General features: G+C 46.3%; 1 protein-coding gene across 1 annotated transcript; it reads right to left on the bottom strand.

The window, feature by feature from the left end:
* Positions 1-808: 808 nt before the first annotated feature.
* On the bottom strand, positions 809-23,904 carry LOC119858029 (ras-related and estrogen-regulated growth inhibitor-like). The gene is made up of 4 exons (XM_038407842.2): positions 23,289-23,904; positions 9,855-9,911; positions 6,467-6,540; positions 809-4,270 (listed from the first exon to the last, which is right to left on the bottom strand). Exons 1-4 carry the CDS (start codon positions 23,383-23,385, stop codon positions 3,785-3,787), a joined length of 714 nt encoding a protein of 237 aa, XP_038263770.1. The 5' UTR covers positions 23,386-23,904; the 3' UTR covers positions 809-3,784.
* Positions 23,905-25,540: the final 1,636 nt, after the last annotated feature.

Raw genomic sequence — 25,540 nt, 5'->3', positions numbered from 1 at the left:
ACATACATTTAGAGAGCAACCACCGCCACGCTCTCCCTGGATAGGGACGGCAAAGAATATTGCATGCATGCTGCTGAGACAAAGTAAAGCTCTTCCCTTACAGAGGATAGAACCCAGGCTGGCAATGGCCAAAGCTTTACCCAGCAAACCAGACAAGGTTTTCAAGTTGAGTTTTATTATAACAGAATGCAGCTAGTGTACAGTTCAACAGTCGACTAGAGTTATTTCTTCGAGAGAAATGCAAGTCACGTTATTTACATCTCAGACCTTTAGCAAATCCATCACACGTAGCAAAGCTATATTTTGGAAGAAACAGTCCTATACTCATAGGGGCCTAGACAGAAGGGGACTCAAGAGGAAGTTTCGGTCTTTAATGTCTATGATTTAGAAAGCCAGGAATATGTTTTGGAAAGGCCCCCTGGGTGAAGACACTAGAAGAGATATTGGTAGCTGCAAGCCAAGCATGTGTCAATGGTTGTCTGCTCCCCAATAAGGCATTTGATCATGAAGACAACAGTTTTGTCAGTAGGATACAAAAATTCTATACATCATGGCAGTGACCATAGAGAACTCTCCACCCAGCCTGCAACAGCAGATTTCACTCCCCGGTGAGCATGTCTGAACTGGTACCTTTTATAAAGATGGGACAATTAATAACTAGACAAAGAATCAGTTCTTCTGTGCATCACCAGATTCCTCTCTCTGCTCCATTTAATCCACATTTAGAATTACCAGCCCAGATGTTTGGTCTTTCTCATATACAGTGAAACCTCTTCCACTGGACGTCTAAGTCTTCTGTTCACTATTCAACCACGCTATAAACCAATGCCATTAAGATGGAGTAATTGCCACAGAGATTAATATTTCATTGGCTCCTAGGATTGATGAGTGTGGTTACCAAGCGATTGTTAGCACAGGTTTCAGTATGGGTCTCACTGGAAATGCAGTCTCTATGATTTGTGATGCGCAGTCGTTCAAATGCATTCTACAGAGACTGGCAGTAGAGGAGAGTACACACATTCTGGCTTCTAAGAAAATTCAGCAGGGAACAGATGGTGTTTAAAATGAAAAATCCTCTTGGATTGACAGAGTCTCTTAACGGGCCTAGGTCTGGAGACATTAGCTGCAGATCCTATAAAAATATTCTGTTCATCAGAAGTGATATGGAAATTAAAATCAAATGCTAGATTCATTAAGAATGTGCAAAAAGCCTGTATATCCCTCCCCTAGGAGATGGAGGACCCAAAGTGAGACAAAGAACACAAGATGCACAGATTCAGCAAAGAGTGCAGCAACCACCGCAACAACAAAAAACACAACCCACCCCACCACATTAAAATGTGCCTGGTTCTTTTAGGCTGAAGTGGGACAGCAAAATCTGAAATCGTTGCCTTTCCTAGCCTAAGATGTTGATTACTGGGCTATTTAAAGGGCACCCTCTCAAGTAGCTTAAGCCAAAAACGGTTTCACAAAACCTGGGATTAATAGGCATATTTTCAAAACAATGCCACTGTAAACAGTTTTCTCTTTTACATTAAACATTGCCCTGTAGTGCAAGCCCCAGGGTCAGTGCCTGACAGACAGGAAGGGAGATGGCTATCATTTAAATGCAGAAAAATAAAGCAGAGAGAACATTCGTTCTATAGTCAAGGCGTCACTAGTAATTAGTGGGCAACGCTGGGATTGCAACAGCTCAAACAGGCTACTGAACAGCCAGCACATTTTTTTTTTAAATCAAATCTATCTACTTGTATGGCCCCTGTTATTGGGGCATACGAGCATCTCACCATCTTTAACATCCTCACACCACCCCTGCAATGTAGGGAATGTGCTATTATTTCCATTTCACAGGTGGGACACTGAGGCACAGAGAGATTAAGCTTTTTGCTTAAAGTCACGCAGCCTGTAGCGGAGCAGGGCATTGACCCTAGATCTCCTAGGCAAGCACCCTAACCACTAGACCATCCTTCCACTCATAAGGTTCAAATGGAATCTTTTGGTTACTACCCATCACAGCTGGGAGTCGGGTGGGGGAAGGTCATACCAACATCCTAGAAGTGAAGAGCTCCAGACCCTGTAGCCATTAAGTCTCCTTTTGTCTGTGTCTTTGTAGCACACACACCTTAATATCAGAATGCCTTGCTCCCAGCCCTGTGGAGAGCGACGGCTGGATTCCCATCATGCAACTCTCACAGCGATATTGCCAACTTGAAAATCCCATTTCTGTCCCAAAGTTGTCCCTTATTATTGTTACAAGTGAAACCTAAGAACACTCCATGTGAAAGAGATTCCAGGAAAGTGTCGGTCTTCTCAGTTTATTTCATTTTGTACATGGTTTTCTGTATATCCGCTAGTCAGTTTTCCCGGTTTCTGTGACTCTTTCAGACAGCCATGAGAAAGACAAAAATTGTAAACACTAACAGAGAAATAGGATTGAAAAACCAGACTGGCAGGTAGGCAGGGGTAGGGCACCAAACTACTTTTAATTTCTGTTTTGAAATCAACTCAATTTCAAACTGATGGCACCCCTGTTGGCACTTTTCACACAGACTTTGTTCTTCTTTTCTCACTTGATTTATTTTCTTCAGGGTAAAAAAAATGAATAAAAAGCCTGGAGAGCTGTAAGAGGGAAAACAAGGTCCTTTGATAGTTTCTCCATCATCCGAGCTAAAGACATACATCTAAGACATTTATGATGGTCAGAAATAAGGCTCTTGTCTCTATATGGCCACATGATATCTGTGTCAATAGGCTCCCCATGCCCACCAAAGTAGTCACTGAGGATCTGCATGGCACTCTGAAGGGAGCAGAGTGCAGGTGGAGTGAAACATTCAGTGCTGAGTGTTTGTGTGCAAGTCTTTGAGAGTCAAACTAAGCTGGTGGGTCACAATGGTGTGACCTCCAAGGCACTAAGGGCTTCATTCTGCACCACTGCAGTCAATGAGAACTTTGCCATTGGTTCTGATGGGTGCAGAATTAGATCCAAAGTGAGTGTGGGAAATGGGCTGAGGGCAGAGAATGCTGGAAACACTTTAAATAAGTTTGCTGAAGCGGGATCTGGCTACTTTCCTGGTTAGTGGCATCCATACACCAACAAATGTATGTAAGCAAAGCATCCAGTGTTGGTCACCGGTAGAGACAGCAGACACGGCTGGCTGGACCCTTGGTCTGACCTGCTTTGACAAATCCAATGTACACTATTTGGCCTAAGTTGTGGATGTTGTGTTCATGGAACAGAGTGATCAACAGCCAGGCAGAATGACAGCATGTGCTGTGCAAGCTTCCTGCCAATTCCACCAATGCATCTCGATTTTGCCCTACAGCAGACCCTGGTAACCATGGCCTGGGCACCCACACAGGTCTGCACCTCAGTCCGAGCCTGCAGCGGTCCCCAGCCTCTCCCGAGTGGAGCCTGCCAATTGTGTTAAATTCGGTGGCAGTTTGTGATGTGCACAGAATGGGGATGAGGAGGAGGAGGAGGAGGGAGACCCTCCCAAATGAGTTTTCACTGCTGATCCTAAGCAAGGAAGTAAACCCTCAGGCTTTACAGGTGAATGGCTGATGCACCAACCCCACTAAGCCATGCACCTCTTACTAATTCTCTGTAGGAAGCCAGCACAGATCTGCACTGTGACCTTCCTGGAATAGAGATGCCTGAAAGGACCCACCCTTGTGACATACAGCACTCTCTAGACCAGGAAGGTAAGCAGCCTGCAGCCTGTCCATTGCCAATCCAGGCTGCTCTGGGGCACTGTTCTCTCCCACACCCTGCCCATGCAGGGGCTCACTCTGGTATGTAGTCCCTGAAGGAGTTGAAGCTGAGGCTCCGGCCGCCCGAGTTCAGGGTGGAGTTGGCATGCATCTTTGGAATCTTTTCCATCAGCTTAGATACGGCCCTCCTCTTGAAGGAGCCCGGGGAGAAGTGCCCCTGTCTCATCAGCTCGTTATACAGGGTGTTGAACACCACCACTGTCTCTTCGTAGCTGTCCCTGGTGGAGATCTCATAGAAAGGATGCTTCAGGGCTTTGGAGAGGTTCTCACCGTCCTCACAAGATACCATCCGGTCAAACTGCAGGTCCTTCTTGTTGCCAACAATCACCACGGGCGGCTGGTCACTCCCGCTGCTCCGCTTGGGGCTGGAGTGGATGTGGTTGATGAGGAAGCACATTCTCATGACTTCGTCGAAGCTGCACCGGTCAGTCACAGAGTACACCACAGCAAAGCCATCGCCCCACTTGATCTTTTCCTCGATCTGCAAGGAGTCTTCCTCCTAGGGTGGGGAGGACAGAAATCACAGGATCACCACGCAAGGCAGCTTTTTAATGCAATGAGCTCAAAATGTTTTTACCAACACTGGACCACCTCCTGCTTTCGTTCCCATTGGGGTCAGTGGTAAAACTCTCAACGGTGCAGGATCAACCCACTGGAACAGATCGGCCTCACTCCTTTCAAACCTATGGAGCTATACCAGTTTATATCAGCTGAGGATCTGGCCCATCAATATCAAGGGAAACAGAGAGAGATAGAGGGTTGTTTCACATGCCGCTGAAAGGTGCCTGCCTCTGGAGTGGAACACAGCAGCTGCTGACCAACACAGCAACACCACACAACAATGCGGGGCAGGAAGTGGTGCCACATCCAGTTGGAACTGCAGGTGTAACGTTGGGATGCAGATTATCTGAATTGGAAGTTGGGCCAGGTACTCAGGGCAGCATCTCTGATTATGTAGGAAGTGCCATGAGATCTTTAACAACCACAGGCAGTAGGACCACAGACATTCCTCTCCTCAGGCAGAGATCCTTTGCAGCACAGTGCCCTGTAATACCATTCTGGGCCATCAATACTGATTCGAGGCCAAGGGGCCACCGACATCACCTCTTGCAGAGTGATCATTGGAGGCTGACCATCTAATCACTGACCCAGTGTGACCCAGCTTAGCTTGTGACATCGGATTGGCAGCAGGACATTGTGCAGTAATCATTAATTTACAGGCAGCCACACTAGAAAGCTGCTGGGCATCTTAATAGGATATAACTAAACATGATCACAATGCAACATGCCTATCGCAAACAATCCTCCACTGCTATTGGCAAATCAGAGTCTTTGTGTGTTCTCGGTGCCTGCGTTTACTCTAGCTCTGCAGCCACATGGTCCCACAAGCCCTATGTGTGGCTTGTGTTTTCATCCTCCCTAGTCTAGCCACAATACTGCTGCTATAAGGCTTGAGCCAAGCCCACTGACGTCACTGGAAAGACTCCCTTTCATGTCTGGGGACTTTGGGTCAGGCCCCAAGTCACCTTCCTCACCCACTGCTCTGACCACGTCGCCTTCCTCCTCCCCAGCCCCTGCACTGGCTTTCTGCCCTTTACCACATCAAGTTCAAGGTCCTTGGCCTCCCCTTCAAGGACCTGCATAATCTCACTCCTGCCCACAACTCCACTGCTATTTCCTCTTCCTCTCTGCACTCCTCAAAATCACTTAGTGTTGCTGCCCCCTTTGCCCACCCTCTGGCTTCCCCCCGTTCCTTTGCTCTGTATTCAGAGCAGCCTTCCACCACTGGCCAGCCCAAGGGCCCCCCTCTCTGTCCTTTCAACTCCACCTCTGCTGCAGCTGAGCTGTTGCCTGGCACAGATGGGGCCTTCTCGTATGTTCGGTAAAGTGCAATATACATTTACAGCGTGCTGTTAAAAACAGCAGCAATGCCCAGCAGGGTCAGGAGGTTGGGTTAAAGTGGTTCCCTTGTCTTGAATTTAACCTGTGTAAGTATATCTGGGTACATGTAGACAGGTTGGTCTTAGGTAGCCCTCAGCACAGGGGATCACTCTTCTCTTCATATGTGGGTCTTGCATATTCCCAAACACTGCTGATAAAATGGGGCTGTGTTGTACACAGCAAAGGAAAAGAGAGAGAGAGAGTGCAAGAGAAAGAATCAATGGGCAACTATGAATTATGTGGCTGAAATCCCATCAAGGGGTCCTGGTGAGATCAGAAAGCACAAAAGCAAAGCTGGAGTCCCTCAGAGCATCCCTCTCCCATGCCCCAAGATGGAGTCACAGCCTCACCATGAAATATTTCACACATGGGGGCGAGTCCTGGATCTCTGTCTAGCATAAGTGCTGCTTTCAACACTCTTCTTCCACTGCTGCTGGCTTCCTACACTGTTCCAGCCACAGTGCCCCTTCCTGCCACCCTGGTCCTGTCAGATGGCCTTTGCTGGGACCACTCAAGTGACCATCCAGCAAGTGCCAACACTAACTGGTTAAGCCTCGGAACACAGAGATGTGCACTGACTCAACCTCTCAGGGCAGCTGCAGCACTTTCCCAGCTGCAATCCACCTGTCCCAACGCACGCATGGGGCCAATACCATCACCACAGACTGAAAAGACAATGCTCTACCCTGGGGACCATTTTCTGGTTAGTATTTTCTGACATCGGTTGCCCATGAAGTGGTGACCGTGACCATACCTGTCCTGCTGTGTCGAGAATCTCAAAGTGCACCATCTCCCCATCGATGACAGCCGTGTGTCTGTAAATCATTTCTGTAGGAAACAAAGATGCGTGAGAACTCCCTGATCTTTGCGCAGAGCACGGGTGGATTCTACTCCGCACAGCCAGGTGAAGAGCATGCTAAATGAGAAGGCACAGATAACACAAAAGGGGGACTCAAACTCCCTGATCACTGAAAAGAGTCACCACCCTTCCCATGACACAGTAACTGCTTGATGCACCAAACCAAACAGGCAGACTCTAAGCCATTCTTGGTGCCCTCAAAGCTAATGGGGACTTTGCCAGTGACTTCAAAAGGGAACAGGGTCAGAACCTCTCTTAAAGGAGACAATGTCAGAACGCAGCCTTCTCATCTACAGAAAGCATGACACACAGAAGTTCACAATGAACAGTGCAAAAAGCTGCCATCTTTCCTTCCACACATTGTTCTCATATCAAAGGCCCAAACCTCCCCTGAGTTTGGCATAAGTAGGTTCTGACAAGTCTTATTAGTTCATCTTCACCCAAGGGCATCCTTCTGTTGTCCAAGATCTAGAAGATGATAACAGAGCATGTTGGGTCAGGAAGGGACTTGCATACCCTGTAGAAGCTTTTTATACATAAATCTGTGTGTGGCACGTGTTTTGGCAACACTTTCCTAGCTCCTTTTCCTATTTGTCAAATAAATCTGTGTTTTAAAGACTGTTTTCTCCCTCGCAATCCACCTTTGCCCCCAACCCTTCACCCCATGCTTCAGGGAAGTCAAAAGGCTAGATTTCTGTTGTCACAGCTAATTCCATGACAAACAACTATAATGCCAAATAAACAGGACAGTGATGTCACTACGGATCAAGCAGCCCTGGCGCTTAAGGGAGAAAAGCTCTTATTCAGCAAACACAGGTATCTTCAGTAATAGCCACGGGAGCACAGAAGCATCTCATTCCTTTATGCCCACCTGTCAATGCCCTCGTCCCCCCCAAAGCCCTGACTACATCAGAGAATAATATCAATTTGTGTCTATAATCCAATTGATCTAACTCCTATTGCGTTTGTCTACACTGTAAGCACAGCACTGTTGGAAGGTTTTGCCTTACATCCACAGTGGCACTGTTTTGTATTGGATGTGATATGCCACATTCTGGGTATGGGTCCCAGAGTTCCTGGCACTGCTCCCTGGTGTGCTGCATTCTGGGTAATTTTTCTGCAAGGACTGGTGCAGCTTGGGATGGCAGCGGAAGAACTATCTGCATGGAATTTTTTTCCATTTTCAGCAAATGGAAAGTTGAACCATCCACGTGAGATTGCTGTGGTGTTTTTAAGTCCTCTGGAGGTGGATCCTATCTGCCCCAAACTAGCCCCATACGTAGCCCTGGCCATATATGAAGGCCATTGAGCCAGGGACACAGACAAGGAAGTAAAGAAAAAAAAAAACCAAAAAATCCAAGCCACATCAGCAGCTTTGTGCTGTTGGCAGTGCAAGGGTGGGAGAGACAGCAGTGATCAGTGGTTGCAGAATGCTAGGAACAAAAGGAATAGGTAGAGAGTGAGGGTGATTTCATAACCAACAAAGAGGGACTTAAAAGCTATAAGAGTCCTTTCAAGCTATTTTTAAAAATAATGTATTTTAATACTGCTTGTCAGCCCCACTGGCGCTGCTAATCCACACCCTTTAGCTTGCCTACATTCCGGCTCATATTACACACAAATAGGATAGGAGGAGATCTTGCTTTTCTAAACAATAGATAAAAGTTGCACTGATGCTTGTATCTGTACTGTTTTTTTGACATAATATATGGAGTGAAATGCTTAAAGACTCACTAATATCTCCAGGAAATAAATCCCACAACATCCTGCTTAGCAACAACTCTGCAGAGAGGGAGAGGGAGAAAGATCTCCAGGATGTATTTTCCCCATTCTTTATTAATAGAAACATGTGTATGAAAACAGGATCTTTGCCCCTCCAGAATCTATATCTTCTTGCTTCTGATTCCAAGAGATAGCATGGTCCAGTGGATGGATCACAGGGTGGACTCAGGAACACAAGTGTCATGGGAGCTGCTGGATACTTGGGACTTTTGAAAATTAGGCTCTTATTTAGGAGACTACAGATCTATGGGTCTACCTTTAGGCGCCAAGTTTTGAAATTCTTGACTTTGAATGCTATTCCTGCTTCTGCCATTGATCATTGGGATAAGACTTGCCTACGTACCTTGTGACAGGGTGTTGTGGACATTAATTAATGTCTGTCAAGTGCTATCAAGGCTGAACATTATTTCCCATTTGTTGGTGTCATTTTCTTGTTTGTGACATCGCAGCTGTTGAGTCTTTGACCCTGCCTCAGTGACTGTAATCTTTTCCTCTGGCTGCCCAAGTCTGTTTACACAGCTGCTAAAGCTATCTTCCCTCCCAGCCCACCTGCTCACGCCCTTGAATCCCTCCATTGGTTCTGCACAAAACTCGACTTCATCCTCATCTTTAAGCTTTGTTAAATCTCACCCCCACTTTACACCTCTGCTCTCAATCCCCCTAGATCCCTCTGTTCTTCCCACTCCTTCTCATTTCCCTTTGTCCCCTATTCCTTTCTCTAAGCTCAGACTTTCTAGCACACTGACCCTATCTTGCCCAGTTTCTCCTGTCTCATTTGGACTGTAAGCTCTTTGGGGCAGGGAACCAGCCACATTCTCTGCAGCACCAGGTATATTTATGGCACTGTTTACGTATTTGATAACATTCCAGAGAGCAACTCCAAGTGAGGAAATAAGCAGAAGGCAGAGAGGAACTCCCAAAAGAAAACATATTTACTTTTGTACTAAACATCTCTAGTCCTAACAAACGTGGGAAGCAAACTCAGGAAAGTAGAGGATGGACAGGGAATTAGCAGGGTTGTTTTATCTGAGTTTTCCACTAGGGATCACCCATTTCTTCAATGAAATGCCACAAGGCTGAGGAATTTCCAGCACACCTGCCACCCACCAAAAAATCCTGCACTTGCACATGAAAACACAGTCCAGTGAATAACATGGACTCAACATAATGACCTACATTTACAGTGACTAGTGGTTTTTGGGTGCCCAACCTGACACACCATTCAATGGGCATGATTTTCAGAAGGATGGCTGCTCATATTGGACACACCCAAATACGAGGGCATTGGAAATCACTCGGCCCTTTTGGCTCTGTGCGTGAAAGCCTCTCTCCCCAAAAAACAACCCCGAGGCCAAACTGCTTCCAGATTACTAAACCTATATTTAATAGAGCAGTTACTATTCTTTGTACAGCACCTAGCGCGATGGAGTCCTTCAGCCCCACTGTAACACAAATAATAATGTTGTTAATAAATAAATAATAATAATAAATATTTGCTTACCTAGAGTAGGGTCATAATCCCCTATGAATCTCTTGGTGATGAATCTCACAGTTAGAGCTGCATTGGAGAAAAACAAAACAACCCCCCCCCCAAAGTCAGTTGTGATCAACAAAGCAAACTCAGTAAAACACTGATTAACTGAGACAGGAGGGCTCTGATGAGTTTGCTCCTTTCTGGAGTGAGGACATCCTCCAATCCTGAGTACAGGCTGATGGCGGCGTGCCCTGCGGGGCTCAGCACAGGCAGTGGGAGGGAGTTTTTGATCCCAACCAGGTATACTAGTAACTAGGTTGGGAGCCAGTCAGGATCTCTGAAGAGCTACTCCAAAGTGTAACCACGAGCATCAATAAATACTGGGTAACAAACAAATAAAAAACAAAGTCTCTCTCCCGCACCTGGCAATGCTGCCACCTGAAAAGCTACGGGGCAGGGGAGAGCATATTAAAATGGCAGATTGGCCAAGACCTACTTCCAGTACCCTGGGAGTTTGAAGGCTGAAAACTGCAAGACTTACAGTAGATAGATTGGAAAGGATCAGAGGGTAACTTTACATTGACCAGCAAGCAGTTCTCTGCCCAAATCCAAAGTCAGGACTTGCCGTGTGTGAACAGAAGAGCAGAGAAAGCCTGATTGTGCCTCTCTGCACCCTGGTTACCAGAGGAACTGACGAGAGCTAAGAGTTAGCTTAGCTGCTTCCAACAGAGAAGTTCACAATGTAGCCAACACTCTGTTCTCCCGATTGGTGGATGAGAACTGCCTTGGCGTTGCCCAAAGTTGTTTTTATACAGCAGCCACTTTACAAAACACAGATCCCCAGAGCAGAGGTCAGATGTCTTTCTAAAGGATATGCTCTAGTTCAATCGCAAATTGCTGGGCAGAACGCAGGAGTCCCGGGGTAGAATTCCATAGCTCGTGCAATTCAGAAAGTCAGATTGGATGATCATAACGGTCTTTTCTGGCCTTAAAATCTAGTGGAAGTATCTAACCACACAGTAACACAGATGAACTAAATTCTGGCCCAATTTACACCCTGGGCAATCCTACTGATTTCAGTCAGAAATGTATTTTAGGGGTGCTTCATAGTGCTTCTCTTTAACCCTTGCATTTGTGCACAAATATTTCCCTCACACCCAGATGCAATATCAACAGAAAACGAACCTGAGTCAATATACAGCAGTACAGTGGCATTTGACAAGTTCCCTAAGAGCAGAGAGATCACGGAGACCCAGAGTTTTTGCTCCGTCAGCAATTTCACATGCTTCCTATTTCTACACCCCGTCCAATAGTCACATTTTAAAACAACATTTCATAACTAACCCTGAGGAGTCACATTGATTTCACCAACAGATTTTCAAGAGCAGAACAGACCATTATGAGCAATCTAGTTGATCTCTTGCATAACACAGAATTTCACACAAAAACTCCTGCACTGAATCTTACACTTTGCGTCTGGACAAGAGCATATAGTGTAGAAGCAGTTAGAGACTATTCTGGTGAGCACTCTAAAATACAGGTCATCATAATTCAGCATGCTTTTCTGTATGTGAGATACTGGCAAAGAGTGCTTTGTGGCCCCAAGCCTGCATGTGCTTAACTTTATGCACAGTGAGTAGCCCAAGTGACTGATGTAGGATGACCAGATAGCAACTGTGAAGAAACGGGACGGGGGTGAAGGGTAATAGGCACCTATATAAGAAAAAGTCCCCAAAAACGAGACTGTCCCTATAAAAACAGGACATCTGGTCATCCTACTTCAGTGGGGTTATTTACTGCGCATGAAGTTCAGCATGTGTGTATGCTTTGGCAGGACAGAGGGATCTTGATGCATCACATCAGCCTAGGTGACATAACTGCTCCAGAAAGGGCGGGATATCTGCTCAATCTGATGAATTTCCAATACTGTTTATTGAACGTTTTATTCTCAAGTTAAATACATCGAACGCAAATTGTACCATCTTGTATACTCGTATTCAATCTGTCAAAGGCTCAGCACCACAATAGCTGTATAATGAGACAGCATCACCACGTTTGTATTTTATATAAGAAATTAGAGGAGCTTGGCAAACAGAGGGAGGGAAGATAGTTCAAAGCTAGGTTCTACCTATACTCGGCAGTATCCTTTTAAAATGAGACATACAACAAAACAACTATTAAAGAATATTTACAGTTGAGAACACAGTGGAGGGTGGAGAATAGCAGCCGTGTTAGTCTGTATTCGCAAAAAAGAAAAGGAGGACTTGTGACACCTTAGAGACTAACAAATTTATTTGAGCATAAGCTTTCGTGAGCTACAGTTCACTTCATTGGATGCATTCAGTGGAAAATACAGTGGGGAGATTTCATGTTCTCTGTGTGTGTCTATAAATCTTCCCACTGTATTTTCCACCGAATGCATCCGATGAAGTGAGCTGTAGCTCATGAAAGCTTATGCTCAAATAAATTTGTTAGTCTCTAAGATGCCACAAGTACTCCCTTTCTATTTTTTTAGTGGAGAGTGGGGAAGAGCAAGACAGAAAGGCCTATACAAGGAACAGCATGAAATGTAGCCCAGAACTTCTCTCCTCACTCTCCTGTTTGCTGTCACTTACCCCTTACATGCCACACATATACTGCATTTATGCCTGGGAATGTCTATCCCCAGCACAGGGAAGGGATGTTGTTTTAGCTCGACCTTTCCCTACCTAGGCTTCAGAGACCAAGCTTCAGCACGAGCTGCAACTTCAAAGCACTATCTGCACAGTTTCCTTTAGTGAACTAGCCCGAATCTGTGGACCCAGGCTGGGAGGCTTGCTCCTGCTCGCCCCAAAATGCTACGTAGGCATACCTGGGCCAGGGCCCCCAGGGGGAGTTTGCTTTAGCCCTTCACAAATAACTGGATGGTGGCTGTGAAAATGTCTTTTTTTCCCTTTTGTATTTCCCAATCAGGCAGGCCCGGAAGCAGCAACAGAGATCAAATCGTTCAGTCACGAGCGTTGGGTGGGAACAGCCACAGAAGAGGAATGTACACAATTAAACCGTTCTATCCAAGCGTCCAATCTCCCTGCAACAGGGGGACAGGAGGCCCAAATCCTTTATGTCCAATTTAATGCTCAACTGAACCAGGACAAAGCCTAATGCTGGAGTGCTGGACCAATAGTTCCATCCCAACACTGCATCTGTCTAGTGCTTAATTGGTAATGAAAGAGGTGCCAGTGCTCAAGCAATTTTTTTATATTCATACTGATGCAGCAAGCCCAGAGGTGCCTGGCTGTGAACTGCCAAGCCCAGAGGTGCCAGGGCTCAGCCCTGACAAGCCCTGGCACAAATTAAGCATTGCATATGCCCCTTTCTCCCTACCCCTGCCATGGAAAAGTACTGGCTTGTGTCGTATCTTCCACATTCACTCTAAGCAAGCCAGACTAACCCCAAAGCAGCCTCGGGAAAGGAACAATCCTCGAGGGAGGCCACCCAAGTTAAATGACAGGCCTGGTAAAGGTGAAGCACAGCAGGCTGGGAACTAAATAAATGCCTCTCCAGAGCTGGCTGTAATGGGTTACTAGGTGACAAGGCTAGTCTCCAGGTGAGGCAGATGTCCTCTAGCAATTCCCAGAGAAATGCCCTCTCCAGCGGTGGGGAGAACCAGGCCCTTGCTCACTTGCTTACACAGAGCGTGGAGACTCAGCTGGCTACAGTCCAGGAGCATGCGGGAAGGAGGAAAGACTCTTTCTAAAAAGCGAGCGATTGCAGTGCTGATGTCCTGGAGATTCAAACTCGGCCTTTCACCATAGAACAGAGACAGGGGCTGCAGCTGAGCAAGCTTCTCCACCCCACTCCACCAATGTTCCTCTTCCCTGACCTGGAAGAATAAGCTGTAGGGGTGAGAGCACAGCTTATTAGAGAGTCCAAAGGTTGACTGGACATGGAGACTCAAGAGATGTCTGTTGTCTCACTGTTTCTATTGCAATGGTGATTCCTGTCTACTAGGAACTTGGTTGAATGCAAACAGCCATCAGATGGCAATCACTCTTCCATGTGACGGGAAGGCAAGCATCTATGCCTAGAGTAAAAAGGAGATATAGTGAGCAGCTAGACTAGTGGGTCATTAAGAGTACAGTAGAAAAAATGCTCATTTAGGGTGGGATTTTCAGAAGCACTCAGCACTGGCCTAGGATTGCTCCCATTTATTCTAAGGGAGATCTAGCTAGACAGCTTTTATATCGAATCTCTATTTTACTAGTTCCAGGGTGCCTGATAAATGCAGTGACGAGTTAAAGAGGAACCAGCCCACATTCACAAACAGCTCCCCAGAAATCTCAGAGGACAGGAGAGGAGGTTCCTAGGGACTGGTGTGCAGGTGGGAGGGAAGGGATGTGTTGTCATGAATTCAAATGCAAGAGTTTTCCAGGTGCAGGACATCACATCACAGGGGGAGAAGCTCTGATGAGGGAAGACAAGGTGTGAGCTAATCACAGATTATAGTCAAACTAATGGCTGTGTGCCAGGTTACCAGAAACATTAAAAGTTAATACACCAAGGCTGAGTATCAAGGTAAAGAACTAGCAGCTTTACTGAACATCTCCAGCTTGGCTGAAGGTCTACACAAAGCCAAGAAAGACCCATATGGCCCTGACCTAGCAAGCACTGGGGCTGGGCTGGCTCTATTTCAGCTGCTCTGGAGTCCTGTTCTGGACCACAGAGATCCTGCTCTTGACAGCTTATCCATGGTAATGGAGAGGTTGAGGACAAGTTCAAAGAGCTGGGAAGGAGGGATTTCAGAGACACAGCCAGTTGGTAATTAGTGGAGTCCCAGAAATGCCTTACTAAGGATGCAACAAGATGAGGTCAGGGTTCACGCTGATGGGGGAATGCTGCTGGTGGTGGGTAAGGTAAAAGAAAACAGTTGAATACTCCACAGGGGAGACTAAGAACAGAAAGGTGATGTTTACTGGTTCATTGTTTAGCAGGCAACAGAAGAGCAGATAGAATAAAAACCTGAACATCAGGGTGGAGAGACGATGTGACGCAGGGTGGAGGGCTTCCCTTCTGCCAGGAGCTGGAAACCATTAAGGGGGCAGGGGAGGAGGAATCTACATGCCACATTACACACAAGAACTTAGCAAAGCACCTACCCATGTGGAAGAAATGATCATGATTGTATGCTTTAGGGGTAATGAGGGAGGAAGCACAAAGGGGAGGTTCAAGAAGTATTGACTTACTACTCGCCGTACAAATACAGACAGCCCAGCACAGAAACACAGCCAGCCAGATGCAGAAGGTATAGAAAGTTAAGTGGGACACTAGAGACTCTCTCCATTTGGAAAAGGATAATTACCAGGGCACTAAGGTCAAGAACGTAGGTAGTGTGGTGGACACAGGCAGCCATGCAGAGGAGGTGGGTGGGGTCTTGTTGGTGAAAGAAAGCCCTGGTTAAAGCATGGATGGAGCAGAAACTGTGTGCTCTCCAGCCATTAGGGAATACAGTTAGACAGATTTCTCACAACAGTGAAAGAGCCACGGGAATCAGGAATTATGGGTCACTGAACCAGAAAGACCAATGTGGCTGGAAAGTGACTGAGCAAACACAAAAAGGATTTTTAAGGGCCCCGATTCTACCTTGTCTGGACTCAGAGAAAAATAAGGATCTGCTCCTGCTCCCACACTGTTCAATGGCAACACTCCCATTGGTTTCAATGGAACAGGAGCGAGCCCTAAAATTGGATACACGCTCAGAACACAAACAACATTCCAGCTGATAAGGAAGGAGCCGTGCTGGAGCTCTTAGGAGGAAAAAAGGTTTCACTTTGTCCAGGGATAGGAAACGGACTCCTGCTTTGAAACAATAAAGTACACTAGAGCCATGGTTTGCAACCTTTTTTGAGACCACTGCACTAGGAACCTGTTAGTGTGCAGCAGCAGGGTCCACATGGACACAGTGCGCAGCCGGTTAGCGCGACATAGATTTGCACCCCAGGTTGCCATGAACCGAGCGCGTGTTTAGACAAGTCCTTATTCTATGTCCCATTTTACTTTGAATATTCTATGCCGACACCTGCATTAAAGTGGTTCAGTTTGCATTGGATGGACCTATTATTTTTCCATAATATATCAGAGACACTTCGGAAGTTGCTTCTAAAGATCTTAGTTAAGTATTTTTGCAAGTCACACTGGACTTGCACACTACAGGGAGGTTTTGAAATATAGTACCTGCTCTGAACTTCATATCAAACACAATCACCAGTATTGTAGTAATCACCAGTAATCGTAAGTCAATTTCTTAACAGGTTTCCAAGCAGTTAAAATAATTGGTGGGCAAATTAATTTTCATAACTTCGGTCTTCGATGTATTGAGAAGACCCATTTTCTTGGCAGAATTTGCAAGATATCTGTCTTTTGCTACTTGGGTCTTCACTTTCCACCAAAAAAATGGGACACCTGAACCATTTCATCTGGGACAGTTACCTCAAATGAGGGACAATCCTGGAAAACCTGGGATAGGTGACAACACTACTTATAGATTTCCTGGCATGACTATCTCAAAAGAGGAATGATTCTGGGAAAGCCTGGACAGGTGGCAGCCCTATTTGCTGCATATCTTCAATTATTTTATTTAGAAGACAGATACAATCTGCCACGTCTACAACTCAGATCTCACCACCTATCCATGCAATGCCTGTTTCCATACTGACAGTTTATCACATCACAAAATCAATAGTGACTCCAAACCAGATGGTGGATATGATGCAATGTCGCCTTACACCAGTGTGAACTGTAAACCAGCCTGTTAGCCCCTGGTTTATCTTTACTACTCAGTAAGTGTTTTGATACACATTTTTAATAACTTTTCTGGGGACTCCATCAACTTGTGTTATCTGCCAAATTGACTCTTTATTTATTTATTAAATAATAAGGGGGAAAATCCAACAAGTCTTACAGGTCTCTAGTTTCATTTTCCCTGTGTTGTAATTACTGACAAGATACAATATGCAGAAATACACTGTAGCTTAATAAAACTGCCCAACAGAGCTCGCTAAGAGTTGGATCCTGCTGTGGGTATTTATTTTCATCTTTAAGGACACTATTGATTTGTCAGAGAAAAGGAGAGACAGCGGAACAAATCAAACCTGATTCCTAGGAAGCACCTGATACTGTAGTACGCTCTAGGCAGTCTCCCAAAGCTGCAACACACAGTACTTTATTAAGATGGAGAACCAATTAAATTGATTAAAAATTGGCTTGGGTACAAGAAAAACAACAGAAGTTGCCAATACAAGGAAGTGGATGAGGGCAGAGGCGTGACAATGCAAAGACCTTTTTTGTTCATCACTTCAGATGATTTTATACCTTTCAGAGAGGGGGATTTAAAAAGTGGACATGGTTACACTTTATATTAAGGTTCCATTTATAAATGGTTAATAAATTAACAGATCGTTTAATAAATCATTAACTGATTGCTAGAGAGACCAATAGGTTGTTTGGAATGATGCTTTACAGCCATCTATAATGCCATCTAACAATGTGCATATAGCTCTCTATATCACATGCGACTCATGTCTGCTGCAACAGGCTTCTGACATCTCTTAATCACTTATTAATCCTTTATAAACAGAACCTTCATGTGAAATATGACTGTGATTACACTGGCTAGTGTCAAAATTAGACAGCAGAAGATATGCAGCAGGGGGAGAGGGGGAAGCACATTAAAGGATTTGGATATTCTGGATTTATAAGCTTTTACAGGTGACTTACCTAGTTCAATAGCCAAACCTCTAAACTACAGATAAACCTGAAACAAAGCTGCTCAACTTTGATGATATTCAAATCCAGATGCAGCTGGTCCCAGCCACCCTTCCTGCAATGGCTTTGAACATGGTTTTGTCCTGGTCACAGTGTTTTGCTACTAGCACGGACACCTGTTGAGGATTTCCAGTCAACCACAAAGGATTGGCAGTTAAATTATTTTCAAGGAGTGGGATACTTTCCTCCTGTAAACGTATCTATCGCCATCTCTCAAGATTTTAATTGCTACTGCATGTGGAAGGGGTTCACAGATAGCATCCCTGATAGCTCGTTAAACTTGACCTCTAATTTAACTATCTGATTCCAAAAGGATCATTATGGGACACTGCTGTCAAGTTACTATCAGACTGGGGGAGGGGAGACATGGAGCGGGACTGTTTGTAGCTACACTTCAGATGATTGAAACCAAGGGGATTTCAAAAAAAAAATTGAATTCATTTTTCATTTGCAGTGTTGTAGCCATGTTGATCCCAGGATATGAGAGAGACAAGGTAAGTGAGGTAATATCTTTTATTGGACCAGCTTTTGTTGGTGAACAAAACAAGCTTTTGAGCTACATAGGGCTGTTGAAGAGCTCTGTGCAGCTTGAAAAGTCATCTCGTTCACCAACAGAAGTGAGTGCAATAAAAGATATTACCTCCCCCACCTTGTCTCTCAAATTCATTTTTCCTCATTTGCAGTGCCTGTTTAGTTTTTACATTGTTTTCAGCTTGGATAATCAAAACTACTCATTCTCTGGTTTTCATACACTAAAACAATGTGCCAATGTGTGAGTTAAAGAACAATCTAGGGGAATGCTGAAATTGAAACGAGAGAGGAAAGCACGGGACTCAAGAGCCCTGGGTTCAAATCCCACCACTGCTATATACTTTCCTCTGTGACATAGGGCAAGTTACTGAGTCCGTGCCTCAGTTCCTTATCTGCAAAATGGGGATCATATTTCTTTCGTCTGTCTTGCCCATTTTTAGATTATAAAATATTCAGGGCACGGACTGTCTCTCAGTCCAGCGCCTAGTACAACGAGGCCTAGATCTCAGCTGGGCCCTCAAAATGCTTCTGTAATACAAAAAATAATAAATAGTCTATGTGAACTGTCATCAAACATTTCTATGTCTTCACCTACTGCCCTGTGCGGGGGGGTTATCTTACTTGTCGGTGAACACTGGGATAGAAATACAACTGTGGAGCTCTGCTAATACACTAGGATTGTGAAAGCTGAGAGTGGGACAATGGCATAGTCCGAAGTATGAATCAAGCTCCAGAATTCACCTTCCAGTAAATATGAAAGTCCGTCAGACTTCTGAGATTTGGCTTTGTCCAAGCAATGTTGCAAAATAACTATTCAAAGGCAAGCAATTGGGAGACATCACTTCTCCCCCTCACCTCTGTGCCTACAGTCTCTAGGGAGGCTACCCAGCTAACTCACTCACTCTTCTGACCTGTATTTTTAAACTAAAAAGTAAGCCAGATGTTAGTGTCATTGTGGAGACTGACTTATTTTAACAGGCTATCGCATTAGCACATTGTAGAGACAAAAGCATTAGGAGTGAAGTCTAAACTTTAGAGGGGATTTCAACCACTGGTGTAGCTGAACTGACGCACAGCCTTAATGCAGACATGCAAAGCCACTAGAAGCCATAATTTGCACCGATGCAGTTCACTCCCTACTTGAAACTGAGCTAAAACTGCATCACTGCAAATCGTGGTTTATAGGCGCAGCTTTGGCTGCCTGCACTGGAAAGGTATGTCTACACTGCAACGGTGAGCAAGTCTCCTAGCCTGGGCAGACAGACTTGTATTAATGAGCCTCATGCAAACATGCTAGAAAAAGCACTGTGGACACTGCAGCACCAGCAGAGGCCTGGGCTAGCCACCTGGGCTTGGACCCAGGGTCAGGGTGGGTTCAAGCTTGGATAGCTAGCCCAAGCCTCCGCCAGGGCCACAACCTCCACGCAGCTATTTTTACCACATCTGTGCAAGCCTCAAGCCCGTGTACCCAGGCTGAGAGGCTCACTCCCAGCTGTAGTCTAGACATAATCTTGGTTTTCACTGCTGCTGCTAGGCAGGTGGCTGGCCAGCGATGGCTGCAATCGGGGCAAATCCTCAGTGCAAGCAAGGCCAAAAGCCATTAACCTTTCAAGTGCATTAGTTCACTTTGATCTTTTAAAATAAACAAACAAAAAATAACATGCCCTCCCCCAGTCATTTTATAGATGGAAATAATTCTTTCTAGGATCAATTTAAATGGAAAACGGGAACCACCACTTAATTATAATGAGGGGTGGCCTGAATTTCCCTGGCATTTGGTTAATCAAAATGTGTTCTCTCTGCAATTCTTTTCTTGTATGTTATGGCTGATGAGTTATTAAAGTGCATGAGGGAACCATATATGTTCAGCTTCGAGGTTATGAAATTGACTAGCTGTTGGTTTGCGGGGTTTTCTTACCAGCATTCTTCTGCATGAAACACAATTCATGTGACTTTTCATTTACTGTTCCATCTGCTCTTCCCACTTCCAATTACTCAGTCCTGGCCTGGATACCACATGTAGGTCCTGATTCTACAAGCAGCTGGGTGCAGGAGGATCCCTGTACCTACGCAGAGTCCCGGCAGGCTCTGCCCACATGAAACTTTTGACACTTAGCACACCCATGTCAGAGCCACATTCAGGTGCTGTCTTTGTTGCAACTGTACCCCATACTAGGAGCTGCTGGCAGGATATTTTCCCAGGAGGGGTTCCCTCCAATTTGGTATTCATTCCTTTTCCTGGTCAAAAATAACCTAAGGTGTTGACTTTTGAAACCTGCTGCAAAACCTGTCTATCTAGGAAGGTGTATGGGTGTGAGTATTTATTTGATGGGAGAGGTTAGGATTTTACAGGAGCTGAAATGGAGGTGTTGTGATTTGCCTTCTTTTCTGTGTGGAGAAAGGCTGTTGCTTTTCAACCGCTGTTGGGTTTTTGTTTCATGCCTTAGTTGGATTGCACTTTTAATTCTCTTTCCATAGCCCCTAGAGCCTGGGCTTGGTGATCTTTTCATGTTTATATGCCGAATTCAAAAAAAATCATAAATTTAAGTTAAAATGTTAACTCCAAGAGTTTATTTTACTTCCTTTTAAACAATGAAAAATTGTGATTTTTCATTTACTGAAAGGAAGGAATTCACCAGTTTACAAAGAAATAAATTCAGTGGAAATGCACAACTAACAGAGCATCTACAGCCAAATCAAAGTCTGTGTTGTGAACTAGACAGGAATACCATATCTGTAGAGTATTACTGGAGTGGGCAAATAAATGGTGGGGAAGTGTTCTTTAAAACTTGCCATCTCTCTCCCACCACCCCAAAATGACCACAATACTTTCCTGGAGTTTATTGTGGAAATTTGCATTTCAACTGCCAACACCACTGACCCCTAGTAACAGAGAAAAAGTATGATTACCAGAGTAAACTTGTATCTCCCATTAAGAACAGCCATACTGGGTCAGACCAAAGGTCCATCCAGACCAGTATCCTGTCTACCGACAGTGGCCAATGCCAGGTGCCCCAGAGGGAGTGAACCTAAGAGGTAATGATCAAGTGATCTCTCTCCTGCAATCCATCGCCACCCTCTGACAAACAGAGGCTAGGGACACCATTCCTTACCCATCCTGGCTAATAGCCATTAATGGACTTAACCTCCATGAATTTATCCAGCTCTCTTTTAAACCCTGTAATAGTCCTAGCCTTCACAACCTCATCAGGCAAGGAGTTCCACAGGTTGACTGTGCTGTGTGAAGCCCCTACAGCAGGGCTGGGCAAACTATGGCCCGCGAGCTGTTTTAAGCTGGCCCGTGAGCCTCACCACACGACTCGGCCTCACTCCGGCGCTCCGGCCAGGGGCCGGACCACGCGGCTCGTACTCCACTCCAGCTCCTATGCGCTCCAATGGCCCCCTCCGGCGCTCCAATGGGAGCTGCATGGGCAGTGCCTGTGGGTGGGGCAGTGTGTAGAGCCACCTGGCCGCGCCTCCGCATAGGAGCCGGAGAAAGGACATGCCACTGTTTCCAGGAGCCGCTTGAGGTAAGCACCACTCGGAGCCTGCATCCCTGAGCCTCTCCCCATGCCCCAACCCCCTGCCATGGTCTCCCTCCTGTTCTCCAAACGCCTCGATCCCAGCCCAGAGCACCATTCTTCACCCCAAACCTCTCATCCCCAGCCCCACCCCAGAGCCTGCACCCCCCCAGCCAGAACCTGCACCCCTTCCCACACCCCAGCCCCAATCCCCCTCCTGCCCTCTGTACCCCTTGGTCCCAGCCCAGAGCACCCTCCTACATCCAAAACTCCTCATCCCCAGAGTCTGCACCCCAACCCCAATTTTGTGAGCATTCATGGCCCGCCATAAAATTTCTATTCCCCAACGTGGCCCTTGGGCCAAAAAGTTTGCCCACCCCGGCCCTACAGGCTCTCAAATCATTGTGCTAGATGCTGTACAAACACACAGTAGAAGATGGTCTTCCCCCCCAGTAGTTTACAATCTAGATAGACAGATGGGGGTGGGGGAAAGCAAGTGACTTGTTTAAAGTCACAGCAGTTCCGTGATCAAACAAGGACTAGAAGAACCCAGGTCCCTGACTCCCAGTCCAGTGCTCTATCTACTAGACCACACTGCCTTTCAGTCCACAAACCTACCCAAACTTCAGCTTAAAAAAAGTCACTTGAAAATGCAGTGAAAGTCATTCAACTTTTAACCCCCCTTCCCCCACCCCCAAACTTACAACTAAAGGATGTTAATGGCTTGCTTGCTTTAAATTTACTAAATACAGGCAGGAATTTCAGAGTAACTGATGGGAGTTTAAACCTGCTTTCCCCCAAAAGATATCTTTCATATGGCTAGAAGATATAGGGCACTGACCCACAAGTCTAAGCCAAGCTGATCTACAAGGAGCATATCTGCAGGCAGGTGGTGACGTGAGCCAAAATCCTTTGGGTACGATTCCCAGAATCAATGAGTCCCCACTAACTCCAAATGGAGTCAGTGGAAGTTCAGCACCCCCACAAAGGAGAAGTTTTGTGTTTATTGCCCCTGTCCAGCAATCTCCAGTCCACGGTCCTTTGCAAAGGCTGATTTTGGAAGCCAGGACTGCCTGCCTGACCACTCCCTTACAAAGCCCGGTTTTTGCCGTTTCCAGCGGCAATGGAAAGCATCTGATCGGCAACATTTCAGGCGTGGGGCAAGTGATCTATTCACGCCCCCAGCGCACGTGTCTGCAAGGGAAGCCCATAACACCTGCTGGGCTGAGGGCTTTGGCGGGAAGGTGCTATGCAAAACACGAAGGGTGGGGTTACAAAGCGCACCCACCTGCCAAACCTGGCAGCACCAGGGGGTGGGGAAATCCCTGCTGGGGCGCCAGGGGGAGCCTGACTGCCCAGGGCCCCCGGGGCCGCTGATCTAAGGCCCGTGTCCGGGATCTCGGTCCATGCAGCCTCGCAGGCAGGGCACGGTCAGCCCGGTGCGACCACGGGCAGCCTGAGCCTTTTCCCCCGCCTGGCTTCCCGCTTCCGCCGTCCAGCAAAGCCGGGAGGAAGCGGGGAAGTTGCCTGGCGAGGCGGCTGGCGCTGCCCTGCAGGGCTGGGGGGGTCCGAGGCCCCCCCCCGGGCGCACGACGGTCAGGGTCCCTACCTGTCTTGCCCACGGCGCCCTGTCCCAGCACCACCAGCCGCAGGGTCCGCGCTTGGCTCAGGCTGACCGAGCGCCGCAGGGGCCGCGAGAAGCTCATGCTGCCGCCGGGGAAGGGGCTCAGGGCGCTGCCCGCTCCATGCTCCGCGGCCGCCGCGCTCGGGCTCCGGCCGGCTCCGCTCTGGCTCCCGGGCGTGCACAGTCTGCGGCGGGGGGAAGAGAGCTCCGCCCCGGAGGGACGGGCCGGCCGCCAGCGCCCCCGACTCCTCCCGGGATCCCAGCCCGTCAGCGCCGGGGGCAGAGCTAGTGCTGCTCCCCACTCCCCAGGGGCCGGGATCTCCCCGCTTCCCAGCCCCTCCTGAATCCCCAAGGGGCCGGGATCTGCCTAGCTGCTCCCCAATCCCCAGGGGCTGGGATCTCCCCTCTCCTCATGGCAGGCTCGCTGCCTTTTCTTTGTCTCTGGGGTAGCTACCTTTCTCCCTCCCCCATTCCCACAAAGGGCACAGGGGCTGATGAGACACCCCTCCTAGCCTTGGACGCAGTCAAGCCCCCAATATCCGTAAATCTACTGACTCTTCAGAAGTTAGTGGATGGATGTATCTCTGTGTACAGGAAGACTGATCTGAGAGGAAGAATGGCATTATGGTTAAGAAGAAAAGGAGGACTTGTAGCACCTTAGAGACTAACAAATTTATTTTGAGCATAATGCATCCGCTGAAGTGAGCTGTAGTCACCAAAGCTTATGCTCAAATAAATTTGTTAGTCTCTAAGGTGCCACAAGTACTCCTTTTCTCTTTGCGAATACAGACTAACACGGCTGCTATTCTGAAACCTGTCATTGTGGTTAAGGCACTGGGTTGAGTCCGGCAATCTGTATTCTGTTCCTGGCGGTGCCACAGGATTCTTTTGTGACTTTGGGCAAGTCACTTAATCTCTCTCTGCTTCAATTTTCCGTCTGTAAAACTGAGATAATTCTACTTCCTTTGTCTCATCTATTTAGACGGTAAGATCTTCAAGGCAGGGTCTGTCTCTCACTTCGTCTTGTGTACCATGCCTAGCACAAAACGACCCTGATCTCAGCTGGGACCTCTAGGTGCAACTCCAATACAAATAATAATGTAGACAGAGGAACAGGGAGAGAATGAGCATACCAGGCAGAGAGACCATGACAACATGATGTTTACAAATGAAACTAACAAGATTTCATAATTTTACATCATGATTTTTTTCAAATATGATCTTTGTTTTGCCATGTAAGGTTATGAAGCACAGCTTCATGGATTATGTTTACAGGGGAGGGGCTGCTTTATTTTCCCTTATCAAACTTGGTACATTGACTGTAAATTCTCTCAATTCTGCCCTTTCTTCCTCCTTTGCAAATATGCCAGTAAGTATTTAATAACTGTACACATTTTGTTTATCCCTGCAGATTGGAGTGAGGAACAGAAAGCCAATGTTTAGTGAAATACATCTTCTACCCCGACAGCAGGGAATGTGCTGTGCACACACATTGACAAAACAATGTTCAGCGCTGGATTAGCATTTGGAGAGATGTTTTAATTTGTGACATTAGAAGTCTGTATCCTTTGTGGGAGGCAGTGTGGCCTAGAGGTTAAAGTGGATGACTGGAAGTCAGGACTCCTGAATTCATGTGACTTTGGGCAAATCCCATAAACACTGCGCTTCAGTTTCCCCATCTGTGAAATGGCTTAATTAATACCTTACCAAGTCCCTTGAGTGGAAGGTGTTATATATGTGCTAAGAAGTCCCTTGTATTATGTCAGATGTGTGCATTTCTTCAGTGGATTAACAGTCTATCATTATTCATTTTCTTAATAAACAACTGTGCCTTACGTTGAAAAGTAGCAATTTGCATTCTAAAAGTGGAGCAACAAACTTTACAGATATTGAAATCAGTTTTCCCCACTGCTGAAAAACAACCACCTCTCAGGTAAGTCTTGGCAGCTCTTTGATAGTGCAGAGCCCACCTCTTCCCTTCTTTGAGTACCAGCTCATAGAAAATCTGTCATTTCATTAATAGAAAATGATATGCACAAATCCTGTTATCTCAAATGGAGGTTTGCAAACAAACACACACTGGTTTAAATAAAACAATAAAACAAGTTTATTAACGACAGAAAGATAGATTTTAAGTGATTACAGTAATGAGGCATAAAGGTCAGGATTGGTTACAAAGAAATAAAAGGTAAAATGTAAACTAACACCTACCTTAACAAGCTAAGTGAGCTTGAAGC

The sequence above is a fragment of the Dermochelys coriacea genome, chromosome 6, assembly GCF_009764565.3.
Source record: "Dermochelys coriacea isolate rDerCor1 chromosome 6, rDerCor1.pri.v4, whole genome shotgun sequence".
Classification (NCBI taxonomy): Eukaryota; Metazoa; Chordata; order Testudines; family Dermochelyidae; genus Dermochelys; species Dermochelys coriacea.
The sequence above is the reverse complement of the archived record's forward strand: the minus strand, read 5'-3'. Positions and strand labels throughout refer to the sequence as shown.